This window comes from Syngnathus typhle, linkage group LG6 (genome assembly GCF_033458585.1).
Source record: "Syngnathus typhle isolate RoL2023-S1 ecotype Sweden linkage group LG6, RoL_Styp_1.0, whole genome shotgun sequence".
Classification (NCBI taxonomy): domain Eukaryota; kingdom Metazoa; phylum Chordata; class Actinopteri; order Syngnathiformes; family Syngnathidae; genus Syngnathus; species Syngnathus typhle.
The window spans coordinates 3,129,754-3,145,024 of NC_083743.1; the positions used below are offsets into that span (position 1 = coordinate 3,129,754).

Consider the following 15,271-nt stretch of genomic DNA (forward strand, 5'->3'; position numbering starts at 1 on the left):
TCAGCCACATGAACGTCAACATCTACCCGTCACAGATCGAGGTAAACGGACCAACACCTCGGATCTCGCCTAAGAATTGCCACAACAAATTTTACTCCAGACTATGACGCACTATCAAACTTTAACAAAAAAGACAGCGGTGTCTACAAGCCTACTGGAACCTACAAAAGGATTATAAGGAAGGAACACAAGAACTTTAAGAGACTGCTCATATGTGTCAGAGAGGTTCTGCTCTGACAACTGAGCTGAACTTTTATCTGTTAAGATTGTGCATGGCACAACAGAAAGTTAATGTTCCATGGTTTTTTTTCTATGAAGAACCCAGAGAGAGTTATTTAGTTATTTATTTCCTGTTTTTTCTGTGAAGAACTCAGAGAGGGTTTAGTTATTATTTATTTCATTAATAGTGTTATTTGTTTCCTGACTTTTTTTCTGTAAAGAACCTGGAAAGGGTTATTAAATAACCGTTATTTGGTTATGTGTGGCTTTCTGGAAAACAATAAATTTTTTAAGCTCCCCTACGATCGTCACACTTTTTCTGTTACAAACTGCCACCGGCCCGCCATCAGAGAAGGGAAAGGTTATGTGGCCCTCACAGGAAAAAGTTTGGGGACCCCTGATCTACACAGCTGACTTCACCCACCACACATCAACCTGCCACCTCCAGAAGTTCTCGGACGACTCCGCCGTCGTTGGTCTCATTAACAACGGAGACGAGACGGAGTACCGAGAACTGAATCACAGATTCGGGGACTGGTGCCGGCGGAACCGCCTCCAGATTAACTCTGGGAAAACGAAGGAGCTGGTGGTGGACTTCCGCCGGCGCAAAGTCCCCCCCTCGCCGGTGAACATCCAGGGAACGGACATAGAGATTGTGGACTCTTACAAGTTCCTGGGTGTTCACCTGAACAATAAACTGGACTGGACTGTTAACACTCAGGCCCTATACAAGAAGGGCCAAAGCAGACTCCACCTGCTGCGCAGACTGAGGTCCTTCGGAGTGAGGGACGGCCTCCTGAGGACCTTCTATGACTCTGTGGTGGCGTCCGCCATTTTTTATGGGGTGGTCTGCTGGAGCAGCGGCATCACTGCAGCGGAGAGGAAGAGGCTGGACAAGGTGTTGAAGAAAGCCGGCGCTGTCCTGGGCTGCAGTCTGGACCGGGTGGAGGTGGTGGGGGAGAGGAGGATGGTGGCTAAGCTGTCCTCCATCATGGACAATGTCTTCCACCCCCTTCATGAGACTGTCAGAGCCCTGGAGAGCTCCATCAGCGACCGGCTTTGTCACCCACGATGCACCACCGAGAGGCATCGCAGGTCCTTCCTCCCTGCTGCCATCATACTGTACAACCAGGCCGACGTAGCTAACGGACAAAATAACATGCAATAACGTGCAATAACCATATGCGCAATCACACTATGTGCAATATCTGTCTACCTCACACTCTTTTACCTGCTTTCTTTGCACTTTTTTTGCACTATTTTTTTATCTAAAATTTTTTTTTATCTCCACTGTATGTTGTGTATTTTGTATACACTGTCCATATTTTTTTTAATTATATATACCTTCTACTTCTTAAAATCTTTTACCCCCTTCCCCGCATGCGTGTGTGTGTGTATATGTTAAGTGTACTGCTGCTAACATAGGAGTTTCCCCATTGAGGGAATAATAAAGGATTATCTTATCTTATCTTATCTTATATTTACCACAAGGTGCATTTTAAAGGCGCAGGGGCATTACATGAATCTAATTTATTACTAGTACGTCTAGAATACTCTTGAAACCCTCATCAGCCCTTTCATAAAACCACAACCCAAACTACAAACCCTAACCACCTCCTTCCTGGTTTCAGACCCAACCTTAAAACCCAACCAACCCTGACTTGACAGTATAACTACAGAGTTCAGCTCTTAAGTTTGTGTGACGTTGCAATGTTGAAGGGGGACATTTCGAACATTTAATACTTTGATATTTAACTGTGCTAGATCATTTGAATTATTTTGAAGACATTCAAATCATTTTTGAAGAACGTACTTTTGCCAATATCGTGCATTTGCTTCTTTTTAGCTTTTCCTGTCAACGGCAGTGCAATAAAAACATTTTCCTAAAACTATTGCATTCAGGGTGACAATTTACAAATCATCTATGCAGGTACGAGTGGGACATATATTTGCAAAGTACAGCCAATTACGTGAGTGGAATTCGCCTCCAACTTTGCTTGGTCAACAACATAAAAACGTCCCAGTGTCTTCCGCTAGAGGGCGGCCGGGAGCTCACTCAAATGACATCATCATTTCGTAGCAGGAAGTAAAGCGACTACCACAAAACCGGGCGTGGTGGCAGAAGCGCGTCGCCTTCCATTCGGCTGCATCCGATAAACACGCAACGTATGTGGTGGCTCAGCAACATTAGCTACACGACAACCGCAACGACGAAAGAGGTAAGTTGCAACGATTCACCTAAGTGATCATATGCAACGTTATTTGTAGTACTGCTTGGTTGCTGTATAGAAGTGCGGGTCGCTTTCATTGGCGTGGTAGCTAGCACAGTGCTAACTTTATGCTATTTAACTTGATTACCCTCGACGAATGTTGAATCATGCACTCTACTTTTGTGTATTGGGTCGCTTTAAGTTCACGTTGTAAACAAAACAAGTCGAAGTTGACGCCTATTGCGTGATGTTTGAGATGTCCGTCTTTGAGAAAGAGAAACAAATTTTTATTGGCAAGATCTTGGGTTGTGTCATGGCGGTCGGTACACGTGGCAATCTAGCAGACCAAACAACAACCCCCACCTTCCAGGTAAGAAAGTTTTGTACTGTCCGGAAAAGCGAAAGGATTTCCTTATAAGGCAAATCTCTGACTACTTGGTATGGTCACCTGACCATTTGGTATCTATCTATCTGTATTGGAAGGTTACACAGCTCTGTGTGCTGATTAAGCAGTCATGTTTATATAAACGTCGTTGTACATGTGACAATGACAATAAAGATCGATTCTATATGAAATAAGAAGATTTACACATATATGAACATGAAAAATGATATAAATTTGTCTAACCTGACCATGATTTGCGCCTGTCAATTACTTCAACAAATAGCTGACACTTTTGTTAGCCAACAGTCATTGAAGCCGTTTTGTGATTGCAGTGGGAAAATGTCTGCAAGGACCACAGCAGCAAAGTACGTGAAAGAAAAGGACCGCTGTCGTCGACGACTGGAACATCTTTGGCTGCAGCCTTATGTTGTGTTGCGCAGAGCAGGTGAGGACACGTCTAGTCTCTATTATGAACTCTATCGGAATCATGTGTGATATGCCGATTGAAAAAGCCCCTGTATCGTTTTTTTGCCAGTTTCTCTTCAACTGTAACTTTCATTGTTAATATGTGTTTGTCCTGTTTTGCAGACATCAGTGAAGCTATTCGTCCTAAGCAGGAGGAGCCGGACCGCACACGCATTAAAGACGAAGATGTGGGCAAGGAGGTCCACCACTTCAATGAACAAATGGAGCAGAAGTTTCTTTGCACTATAAAAGAGGAGGAGCGGCCTTGTCAGAAAGAGGACGGAGAGGACTCTTGCGACATCAAAAAGGAGGAGGAAGATACCTGCGAGATGCCATTGACTGGTGTACTTGTGAAGCGTTTAGATGAGGCTCAACGTGAGGTGAGCAAAGGGGCGGAGCCTCCAAACTGCAGCTCAAGTCCAGATATGACCAGAGAAGGTGATGGAGACCACTGTGGGGGATCACAAGCAGCTTCACCATCAGATAGTGATGATGTGTTTTCACATGTTCCTGCTGCTGCTGATGATGACTCTCAAAACAAACACAGGCAATGTTCTCACTGTGGAATTTGTTTTGCTCATAGCAGTAGTTTGAAACAACACACGAGAATGCACACAAGAAAGAAAAACTTTTCCTGTTCAGATTGTGGCCAAAAGTTCTCTCAGAGGAGACATTTAAATACGCACACATTAACCCACACTGGCGTGAAACCTTTTTCATGCTCAGATTGTGGCCAAAAATTCTCTCACAGGGGAAGTTTAAATATGCACACAAGAATCCACACTGGTGAGAAACCTTTTTCATGTTCAGTTTGTGGCCAAAAATTCCACACGGGGTGGCATTTGAATACGCACACAAGAACCCACACTGGCGAGAAACCTTTTTCATGCTCAGTTTGTGGCCAGAAATTCTCTCTGAGTGGATCTTTAAAAATTCATACAAGAATCCACACTGGTGAGAAACCTTTTTCATGCTCAGTTTGTGGCCAAAAGTTCTCTCAGAGGGGAACTTTAAATAGGCACACAAGAATCCACACTGGCGAGAAACCTTTTTCATGCTCAGTTTGTGGCCGGAAATTCTCTCATAGGGTACGTTTAAATACGCACACAAGAATCCACACTGGTGAGAAACCTTTTTCATGCTCGGTTTGTGGGCAAAAGTTCTCTCGGAGGGGACATTTAAACACGCACACATTAACCCACACTGGCGAGAAACCTTTTTCATGCTCAGTTTGTGGCCAAAAGTTCTCCTGTTGGCAAAGTTTAAATATACACACAAGAATCCACACTGGCGAGAAACCTTTTTCATGCTCAGTTTGTGGCCAAAAATGCTCTCAGAGGGGAACTTTAAATATGCACACAAGAATCCACACTGGTGAGAAACCTTTTTCATGCTCAGTTTGTGGCCAAAAGTTCTCTCAGAGGGGAAATTTAAAAAAGCACACAAGAATCCACACTGGCGAGAAACCTTTTTCATGCTCAGTTTGTGGCCAGAAATTCTCTCGGAGGGCAAGTTTAAATATGCACGCAAGAATCCACACTGGTGAGAAACCTTTTTCATGCTCAGTTTGCGGCCAAAAATTCTCTCGGAGGGGAGATTTAAACACGCACACAAGAATCCACACTGGCGAGAAACCTTTTTCGTGATCAGTTTGTGGCCGAAAATTCAGTCATAAGCATCACTTAAACAGGCATACAAGAATCCACATTGGCGAGAAACCCTTTTAAAGCTCAGTTCGGCCAAACAGTCTCTCAGGGTAAACTTAATCAGGCACGCAGGAGCCAAAGAGTCTCTGTTAAGAATTCCGAGTGTTTTGGAGAGATGAGCAATGATCCATGAAGTTCTCACCTTCTATCTGAGCAGACTTTATGAGTTTATGCATCAGTGATCGTTCTATTCTAGTATGCACCTTTTGATTGAGATGCTGAACTCCTCTAAGTTCAATTCATTTTAGTTTTACCTATGAATTTGAAAATAAAGTGAACCGGCCTCGGGATGATACTAGTTTTGTATTTTTCATGATACCTGGAGTTTATTTTGTTTTTAGTTGTGTGTTCATATTTAGGGCAAGTTGCTTGGTTCTTATTAGTGTCGGTTCAGGATTTAGTTTTGTTCAGCTTTTCATGTTCATGCCTGGAAAGCGGACTTTAAACCGATGATGTGGATAAGAAAAATGAAATAGTGTTGGATATCCCCCATTTTTCTTCAACTGTCTTTTTTGTTACTTTACCTTACTAATAACATGTTAAAATGTACTTGAGATGTATTAAGACATTTCATTAAAGAGTTGTTTACTTCACAGTATTGACGTCTCAACCTAATTGTATTCGTATGAAATTATTTTTAGTTATATGATCCTAATTAAGACTATTAATCCTCTGTCATTAGATGATGATGATGATAGAACTTTATTTATCCCACAGCGGGGAAGTTTATCTGTCACAGCAGCGTACAAGAATGCAAGACTACAAGTGCCACATTTTAAAAAGGATAAATAACAGACAAGGACCAAGACAAGTGCCACTATTAGCGGTAGAAACGAAATATATTTACCAAAAGGTGCATTTTAAAGGAGCAGGGGCGTTATATGAATCTAATTTATCACTATTATGTCTACAATACTCTTGAAATCCTCATTTGAAACATCAGCCCTTTCATAGAACATTTCGAACATTTAATACTTAATATTTATCTTGTGCATTTGCTTCTCTTTAGCTTTTCTTGGCAACGGCAGTGCGATAAAAACATTTTCCTAAAACTATTGCATTCAGCGTGACAATTTACAAATCATCTATGCAGGTACGAGTGGGACATATATTTGCAAAGTACAGCCAATTACGTGAGTGTAACTCGCCTCCAACTTTGCTGGTCAACAACATAAAAACGTCCCAGTGTCTTCCGCTAGAGGACGGCCGGGAGCTCACTCAAATGACATCATCATTACGTAACAGGAAGTAAAGCGACTCCAACAAAACCGCGCGTGGTTGAAATCCTTAAACAGAAGCGCGTCGCCTTCCATTCGGCTGCATCCGATAAATACGCAACGTATGTGGTGGATCAGTAACATTAGTTACACGACAACCTCAACGACGAAAGAGGCAAGTTGCGACGATCCACCTAAGTGATCATATGCAACGTTATTTGTAGTTGCTGTACAGAAGTGCGGGTCGCTTTCATTAGCGTGGTAGCTAGCACAGTGCTAACTTTATGCTATTTAGCTTGATTACCCTCGACGAATGTTGGTTCTCAAATGAGCCATCATCACATGCTGGTTCTTGCCCGGATCAAGAGTAATACTGTTCTGTGGAAATAGTCAAAGTGGAGGATTAGCAGTGATGGTTGCGGGGAGGCATGCTCCCGATTTAAAATCTCAATGCGTTCGTACCAAAGTCAAATTTGGCACGCTCGAAAATGGCCAATAAAATTCTTGAATCATGCACTCTACCAGATGATAACGCGTAATCACGTTTGCTAAAACAGGTCCGATCTACATGAAATGCGGTTATGTGTGTATTGGGTCGCTTTAAATTCACGTTGTAAACATAACAAGTCGAAGTTGACGACTATTGCGTGTTTTTAGATATGGCCGTCGTTGAGAAAGAAAAACAAAGATGTGGAGTTATCTTTATTGCCAAGATCTTGGGTTGTATAATGGCGGTCAGTACACGTGGCAATCCAGCAGACCCAACAACAACCCCCAGCTTCCGGGTAAGAAGGCATTGGAAGGTTACACAACTCTGTGTGCTGATTGAGCAGTCATGTTTATATAAATGTCGTTGTACATGTCACAATGACAATAAAGATCGATTCTATATGAAATAAGAAGATTTACACACACATGAACATGAAAAATGATACGTTTGTCTAACCTGACCATGATTTGTGCCTGCTATTTTCATTTTGTTAGGAATTCCGAGGTACATAGGCGTTGTAGAACAATGCGAGCGACTCGCCGGTCTTTTGCTAAGCTTATTTTCTTGCCAATTTATCTAGCACAACACAAAATACTACTGCGTAAATACGGGATGACCTATATTTCAATTACTTCAAAAAATAGCTCGCTTGCCGCTGCCCAGAAGACACTTTTGTTAGCCAAACGTCATTGAAGCAGTTTTGTGATTGCAGTGGGAAAATGTCTGCAAGGACCACAGCAGCAAAGTACGTGAAAGAAAAGGACCGCAGTCGTCGACGACTGGAACATCTTTGGCTGCAGCCTTATGTTGTGTTGCGCAGAGCAGGTGAGCACACGTCTAGTCTCTATTATGAACTCTATCGAAATCATGTGTGATATGCCGATTGAAAAAGACCCTGTATCGTTTTTTTTGCCAGTTTCTCTTCAACTGTAACTTTCATTGTTAATATGTGTTTGTCCGGTTTTGCAGACATCAGTGAAGCTATTTGTCCTAAGCAGGAGGAGCCGGACCGCACTCGCATTAAAGAGGAAGATGTGGGCAAAGAGGTCCACCACTTCAATGAACAAATGGAGCAGAAGTTTCTTTGCACTAAAAAAGAGGAGGAAGAGCCGGAGCGGCCTTGTCAGAAAGAGGACGGAGAGGACTCCTGCGACATCAAAAAGGAGGAGGAAGATACCTGCGAGATGCCATTGACTGGTGTACTTGTGAAGCGTTTAGATGAGGCTCAACGTGAGGTGAGCAAAGGGGCGGAGCCTCCAAGCTGCAGCTCAAGTCCACATATGACCAGAGAAGGTGATGGAGACCACTGTGGGGCATCACGAGCAGCTCCACCATCAGATAGTGATGACGTGTTGTCACATGTTAAAGCTGATGATGATGACGATGACTCTCAAAACAAACACAAGCAATGTTCTCACTGTGGAATTTGTTTTGCTCATAGCAGTAGTTTGAAACAACACATGAGAATGCACACAAGAAAGAAAAACTTTTCCTGTTCAGATTGTGGCCAAATGTTCTCTCAGAGGAGACATTTAAATACGCACACATTAACCCACACTGGCGTGAAACCTTTTTCATGCTCAGATTGTGGCCAAAAGTTCTCTAAGGGGACATTTAAACAGGCACACATTAACCCACACTGGCGAGAAACCTTTTTCATGCTCAGTTTGTGGCCAGAAATTCTCTCATAGGGTAAGTTTAAATATGCACACAAGAATCCACACTGGTGAGAAACCTTTTTCATGCTCAGTTTGTGGACAAAAGTTCTCTCGGAGGGGACATTTAAACATGCACACATTAACCCACACTGGCGAGAAACCTTTTTCATGCTCAGTTTGTGGCCAAAGGTTCTCTCAGAGGGGAAGTTTAAATACGCACACAAGAATCCACACTGGCGAGAAACCTTTTTCATGCTCAGTTTGTGGCCAGAAATTCTCTCATAGGGTAAATTTAAACACGCACACAAGAATCCACACTGGTGAGAAACCTTTTTCATGCTCAGTTTGTGGCCAAAAGTTCTCCTGTAGGCAAAGTTTAAATATACACACAAGAATCCACACTGGCGAGAAACTTTTTTCATGTTCAGTTTGTGGCCAGAAATTCTCTCATAGGGTAAGTTTAAACACGCACACAAGAATCCACACTGGTGAGAAACCTTTTTCATGCTCAGTTTGTGGCCAAAGGTTCTCTCAGAGGGGAAGTTTAAATATGCACACAAGAATCCACACTGGTGAGAAACCTTTTTCATGCGCAGTTTGTGGCCAAAAGTTCTATCACAGAGGAAGTTTAAATATGCACACAAGAATCCACACTGGCGAGAAACCTTTTTCATGCTCAGTTTGTGGCCAAAAATTCTCTCAGAGGGGAAATTTAAACACGCACACAAGAATCCACACTGGCGAGAGACCTTTTTCGTGATCAGTTTGTGGCCTAAAATTAAGTCATAAGCATCACTTAAACAGGCACACAAGAATCCACATTGGCGAGAAACCTTTTTAAAGCTCAGTTCGGCCAAACAGTCTCCCAGGGTAAACTTAATCAGGCACGCAGGAGCCAAAGAGTCTCTGTTAAGAATTCCGAGTGTTTTGGAGAGATGAGCAATGATCCATGAAGATCTCACCTTCGTTTTGAGCAGACTTTATGAGTTTATGCATCAATGATAGTTCTATTCTACTATGCACCTTTTGATTGAGATGCTGAACTCCTTTAAGTTCAATTCATTTTAGTTTTACCTATGAATTTGAAAATAAAGTGAACCGGCCTCGGGATGATACTAGTTTTGTATTTTTCATGATACCTGAAGTTTATTTTGTTTTTAGTTGTGTGTTCATATTTAGGGCAAGTTGCTTGGTGTCGGTTCAGGATTTAGTTTTGTTCAGCTTTTCATGTTCATGCCTGGAAAGCGGACTTTAAACCGATGATGATGATTTGGATCAATAAAATAGTGTTGGATATCCCCCATTTTTCTTCAACATTTTTTTTTTTGTTACTTTACCTTACTAATAACATGTTAAAATGTACTCGATATGTATTAAGACATTTCATTCAAGAGTTGTTTACCTCACAGTATTGATGTCTCAACCTAATTGTATTTGTATGAAATTATTTTTAAAACTTTATTTATCCCACAGCGGGGAAATGTACTTGTTGAAATGCCAGACTACAAGTGCCACATTTTAAAAAGGATAAATAACAGAAAAGGACCAAGACAAGTGCCACTATTAGCGGTAGAAACGAAATATATTTACCAAAAGGTGCATTTTAAAGGAGCAGGGGCATTATATGAATCTAATTTATCACTATTACGTCTCCAATACTCTTGAAATCCTCATTTGAAACATCAGCCCTTTCATAGAACATTTCGAACATTTAATACTTAATATTTATATTTGACTGTGCTAGATCATTTCAATTATTTTGAAGACATTCAAATCATTTTTGAAGAACGTACTTTTGCCAATCTCGTGCATTTGCTTCTCTTTAGCTTTTCTTGGCAATGGCAGTGCAATAAAAAAATTTCCTAAAACTATTGCATTCAGCGTGACAATTTACAAATCATCTATGCAGGAACGAGTGGGACATATATTTGCAAAGTACGGCCAATTACGTGAGTGTAATTCGCCTCCAACTTCGCTGGTCAACAACACAAAAACGTCCCAGTGTCTTCCGCTAGAGAGCGGCCGGGAGCTCATTCAAATGACATCATCGTTACGTAACAGGAAGTAAAGCGACTACAACAAAACCGCGCGTGGTGGCAGAAGCGCGTCGCCTTCCATTCGGCTGCATCCGATAAACACGCAACGTATGTGGTGGCTCAGTAACATTAGCTACACGACAACCGCAACGACGAAAGAGGTAAGTTGCGACGATTCACCTAAGTGATCATATGCAACGTTATTTGTAGTACTGCTTGGTTGCTGTACCGAAGTGCGGGTCGCTTTCATTAGCGTGGTAGCTAGCACAGTGCTAACGTTATGCTATTTAGCTTGATTATACTCGACGAATGTTGGCTCTCAAATGAGCCATCATCGCATGCTGGTTTTTGCCCGGACCAAGAGTAATACTTTACTGTGGAAATAGTTAAAGTCGAGGATTAGCAGTGATGGTTGCAGGCAGGCATGCTCCCGATTTTCAATCTCAATGCCTTCGTACCGAAGTCAAATTTGGCACGCTCAAACATGGCCAATAAAATTCTTGAATCATGCACTCTACCAGATGATAACGCGTAATCTACCAGATGATAACGCGGAATCATGTTTGCTAAAACAGGTCCGATCTACATGAAATGCGGTTATGTGTGTATTGGGTCGCTTTAAATTCACGTTGTAAACAAAACAAGTCGAAGTTGACGACGATTGCGTGTTGTTTGAGATGTCCGTCGTTGAGAAAGAAAAACAGATGTGGAGTTATCTTTATTGGCAAGATCTTGGTTTGTGTAATGGCGGTCGGTGTACACGTGGCAATCTAGCAGACCAAACAACAACCCCCACCTTCCAGGTGAGAAGGTTTTGTACTGTCCGGGAAAGCAAAAGGATTTCCTTATAAGGCAAATCTCTGAGTACTTGGTATGTTCACCTGACCATTTGGTATCTATCTGTATTGGAAGGTTACACAGCTCCAAGTGCTGATTAAGCACTCCTGTTTATATAAATGTCGTTGTACATGTGACAATGACAATAAAGATCGATTCTAAATGAAATAAGAACATTTACACACATATGAACATGAAAAAATAATATAAGTTTGTCTAACCTGACCATGATTTGCGCCTGTCAATTACTTCAACAAATAGCTGACACTTTTGTTAGCCAAACGTCATTGAAGCAGTTTTGTGATTGCAGTGGGAAAATGTCTGCAACGACCACAGCAGCAAAGTACGTGAAAGAAAATGACCGCTGTCGTCGACGACTGGAACATCTTTGGCTGCAGCCTTATGTTGTGTTGCGCAGAGCAGGTTAGTACACGTCTAGTCTCTATTATGAACTCTATCGAAATCATGTGTGATATGCCGATTGAAAAAGCCCCTGTATCGTTGTTTTGCCAGTTAATGTGTTTGTCCTGTTTTGCAGACATCAGTGAAGCTATTCGTGCTAAGCAGGAGGAGCCGGACCGCACACGCATTAACGAGGAAGATGTGGGCAAGGAGGTCCACCACTTCAATGAACAAATGGAGCAGAAGTTTCTTTGCACTATAAAAGAGGAGGAAGAGCCGGAGCGGCCTTGTCAGAAAGAGGACGGAGAGGACTCCTGCGACATCAAAAAGGAGGAGGAAGATACCTGCGAGATGCCATTGACTGGTGTACTTGTGAAGCGTTTAGATGAGGCTCAACGTGAGGTGAGCAAAGGGGCGGAGCCTCCAAGCTGCAGCTCAAGTCCACATATGACCAGAGAAGGTGATGGAGACCACTGTTGGGCATCAAGAGCAGCTCCAACATCAGATAGTGATGACGTGTTGTCACATTTTCCAGCTGATGAGGATGATAATGACGACTCTCAAAACAAACACAAGCAATGTTCTCACTGTGGAATTTCTTTTGCTCATAGCAGTAGTTTGGAACAACACATGAGAATGCACACAAGAAAGAAAAACTTTTCCTGTTCAGATTGTAGCCAAAAGTTCTCTCAGAGGGGACATTTAAATACGCACACAAGAACCCACACTGGCGAGAAACCTTTTTCATGCTCAGTTTGTGGCCAGAAATTCCACACAGGGTGGCATTTGAATACACACACAAGAACCCACACTGGCGAGAAACCCTTTTCATGCTCAGATTGTGGCCAAAAGTTCTCTCAGAGGGGAAGTTTAAATATGCACACAAGAATCCACACTGGTGAGAAACCTTTTTCATGCTCGGTTTGTGGCCAAAAATTCTCTCAGAGGGGAAGTTTAAATATGCACACAAGAATCCACACTGGTGAGAAACCTTTTTCATGCTCGGTTTGTGGCCAAAGGTTCTCTCAGAGGGGACCTTTAAACACGCACATATTAACCCACACTGGTGAGAAACCTTTTTCATGCTCAGTTTGTGGCCAAAAGTTCTCCTGTAGGCAAAGTTTAAATATACACACAAGAATCCACACTGGTGAGAAACCTTTTTCATGCTCAGTTTGTGGCCAAAAGTTCTCCTGTAGGCAAAGTTTAAATATACACACAAGAACCCATACTGGCGAGAAACCTTTTTCATGCTCAGTTTGTGGCCAAAAGTTCTCCTGTAGGCAAAATTTAAATATACACACAAGAATCCACACTGGCGAGAAACCTTTTTCATGCTCAGTTTGTGGCCAAAAGTTTTCCTGTAGGCAAAGTTTAAATATACACACAAGAATCCACACAGGTGAGAAACCTTTTTCATGCTCAGTTTGTGGCCAAAGGTTCTCTCGGCGGGCATATGTTAATATGCACACATTAACCCACACTGGCGAGAAGCCTTTTTCATGCTCAGTTTGTGGCCAAAAGTTCTCCTGTAGGCAAAGTTTAAATACGCACACAAGAATCCACACTGGCGAGAAACCATTTTCATGCTCAGTTTGTGGGCAAAAGTTCTCTTTGAGTGGATCTTTAAAAATTCATACAAGAATCCACACTGGTGAGAAACCTTTTTCATGCTCAGTTTGTGGCCAAAGGTTCTCTCAGAGGGGACATTTAAACACGCACATATTAACCCACACTGGTGAGAAACCTTTTTCATGCTCAGTTTGTGGCCAAAAGTTCTCTCGGAGGGATCATTTAAACACGCACACATTAACCCACACTGCCGAGAAACCTTTTTCATGCTCAGTTTGTGGCCAAAAATTCCGCACAAAGGGGCATTTAAATATGCACACAAGAATCCACACTGGCGAGAAACCTTTTTCATGCTCAGTTTGTGGCCAAAAATTCTCTGGGAGGGGAAGTTTAAAAAAGCACACAAGAATCCACACTGGCGAGAAACCTTTTTCATGCTCAGTTTGTGGCCAAACATTCTCTCGGGGGGACAATTTCAAGACGCACACATTAACCCACACTGGCAAGAAACCTTTTTCATGTTCAGTTTGTGGCCAAAAATTCTCCCAGCGGGGACCTTTAAATATGCACACAAGAATCCACACTGGCCAGGAACCTTTTTAATGCTCAGTTCGGCCAAACAGTCTCTCAGGGTAAGCTTAATCAGGCACACAGGAGCCCACACTGGAGAGAAACCTGTTGCTTGCTCAGTCAGTTGCCAAAGAGTCGATTGAGAATTTTGGGAGATGAGCAGCAATCCATGAAGTTCTCACCTTCTATTTGAGCAGACTTTATGAGTTTATGCATCAATGATAGTTCTATTCTACGATGCACCTTTTGATTGAGATGCTGAACTCCTTTCCTTTACGACAGTGAGAAGTTCATTTTAGTTTTACCAATGAATTTGAAAATAAATGTAACCGGCCTCGGGATGATAGTAGATACTTGAAGTTTATTTTGGTTTTAGTTGTGTGTTCATATTCAGGGCAAGTTGCTTGGTTCTTATTAGTGTCTGTTCAGGATTTTTCAGCTTTTCATGTTCATGTGGATCAATAAAATGAAATAGTGTTGGATATCCCCCACTTTTCTTCAACAGTTTTTTTGTTTTGTTACTTTGCCTTGCTAATAACACGTTAAAATGTACTTGAGATGTATTAAGACATATCATTAAAGAGTTGTCTCAACCTAATTGTATTTGTAAGAAATTATTTTTAGATTATAGGATCCTAATTAAGACTATTAATCTTTTGTCATTTGATGATGATGATGATAGAACTTTATTTCTCCCACAGCGGGGAAATTTACTTGTCACAGCAGCGTACAAGAATGCCAGAATACAAGTGCCACATTTTAGAAAGGCTAAAGACGAGTGCCACTATTAGCGGTAGAAACGAAATTTATTTGTATAAAAGTGACTATCGTTGATAGTCACTTTTATTTTTGTACCAGAAAAGTCTTAAAATTACGCCACCTTCGATTTATTCTGTGCAAAAATACTTACTTTTACAAATAAACAGACTTGAGCAACGTCATGTAATTTATTTTTGCTATTTTGGTATTTCAGTTCTGCGTCCGGTTAATCATATTTTTTTTATGGCGGTGATGATCTCCACACTGAATGTCTTCGTTTTACTTACTTGTACTCTTTACTTTCTTCTCTGTCTACTCTTTCCTTTCTATCTCTTAATGCTAGGGGTTTACGTCATACTTTGAAACGTAAGGCTATATTTCTTTTTGCAAAACAACTCAAATCGGACCTTGTTTTTTTTAAACAAGAGTACAAGTTAAATATAAATGACAATCATTTCTTGAAATCTCAATGGGGTTATTCATGGCACGGAACACTCAGCAGGGGTCGTCACTCTCCAGAACATATTTAATGAAGCTTTAATTCGTTCTGCGTGTGACCGACCCATGGGGACATTTTCGATTACAAGTTATTAAATGTAATGAGGATGTTTATACAGAAGGTAACGTTTATGCATATAATACAAGGCAATCTCTCTTCTCTGCCACGTTTGATTTATTCTTGGCAAAAAAAAAAACTTTAACAGCGGCATTTAATTTATTTTTGCTAACGGTTGTAGTTGGTATT

At 41.6% G+C, this 15,271-nt stretch overlaps 2 protein-coding genes and 1 pseudogene across 4 annotated transcripts; all 3 read left to right on the plus strand.

Moving 5' to 3' along the window:
- The first annotated feature begins 2,308 nt into the window (after positions 1-2,308).
- Positions 2,309-9,648, plus strand: LOC133155268 (gastrula zinc finger protein XlCGF57.1-like; annotated as a pseudogene).
- Positions 2,432-5,583, plus strand: LOC133155263 (gastrula zinc finger protein XlCGF57.1-like). The gene is made up of 2 exons (XM_061280440.1): positions 2,432-3,259; positions 3,403-5,583. Exons 1-2 carry the CDS (start codon positions 3,025-3,027, stop codon positions 4,923-4,925), a joined length of 1,758 nt encoding a protein of 585 aa, XP_061136424.1. The 5' UTR covers positions 2,432-3,024; the 3' UTR covers positions 4,926-5,583.
- Positions 6,858-14,365, plus strand: LOC133155256 (gastrula zinc finger protein XlCGF57.1-like). 3 transcript variants are annotated; one of them, XM_061280423.1, is made up of 3 exons: positions 6,858-6,987; positions 11,534-11,646; positions 11,762-14,365. In XM_061280423.1, the coding sequence occupies exons 2-3, from the start codon at positions 11,541-11,543 to the stop codon at positions 13,798-13,800; spliced, it is 2,145 nt and encodes a 714-aa protein (XP_061136407.1). In that variant the 5' UTR covers positions 6,858-6,987; positions 11,534-11,540; the 3' UTR covers positions 13,801-14,365. The 3 variants fall into 3 exon arrangements, with proteins under 3 accessions (XP_061136407.1, XP_061136406.1, XP_061136408.1); XM_061280422.1 differs by lacking the exon at positions 6,858-6,987 and adding an exon at positions 10,415-10,547; XM_061280424.1 differs by lacking the exons at positions 6,858-6,987; positions 11,534-11,646 and adding an exon at positions 10,438-10,547.
- Positions 14,366-15,271: the final 906 nt, after the last annotated feature.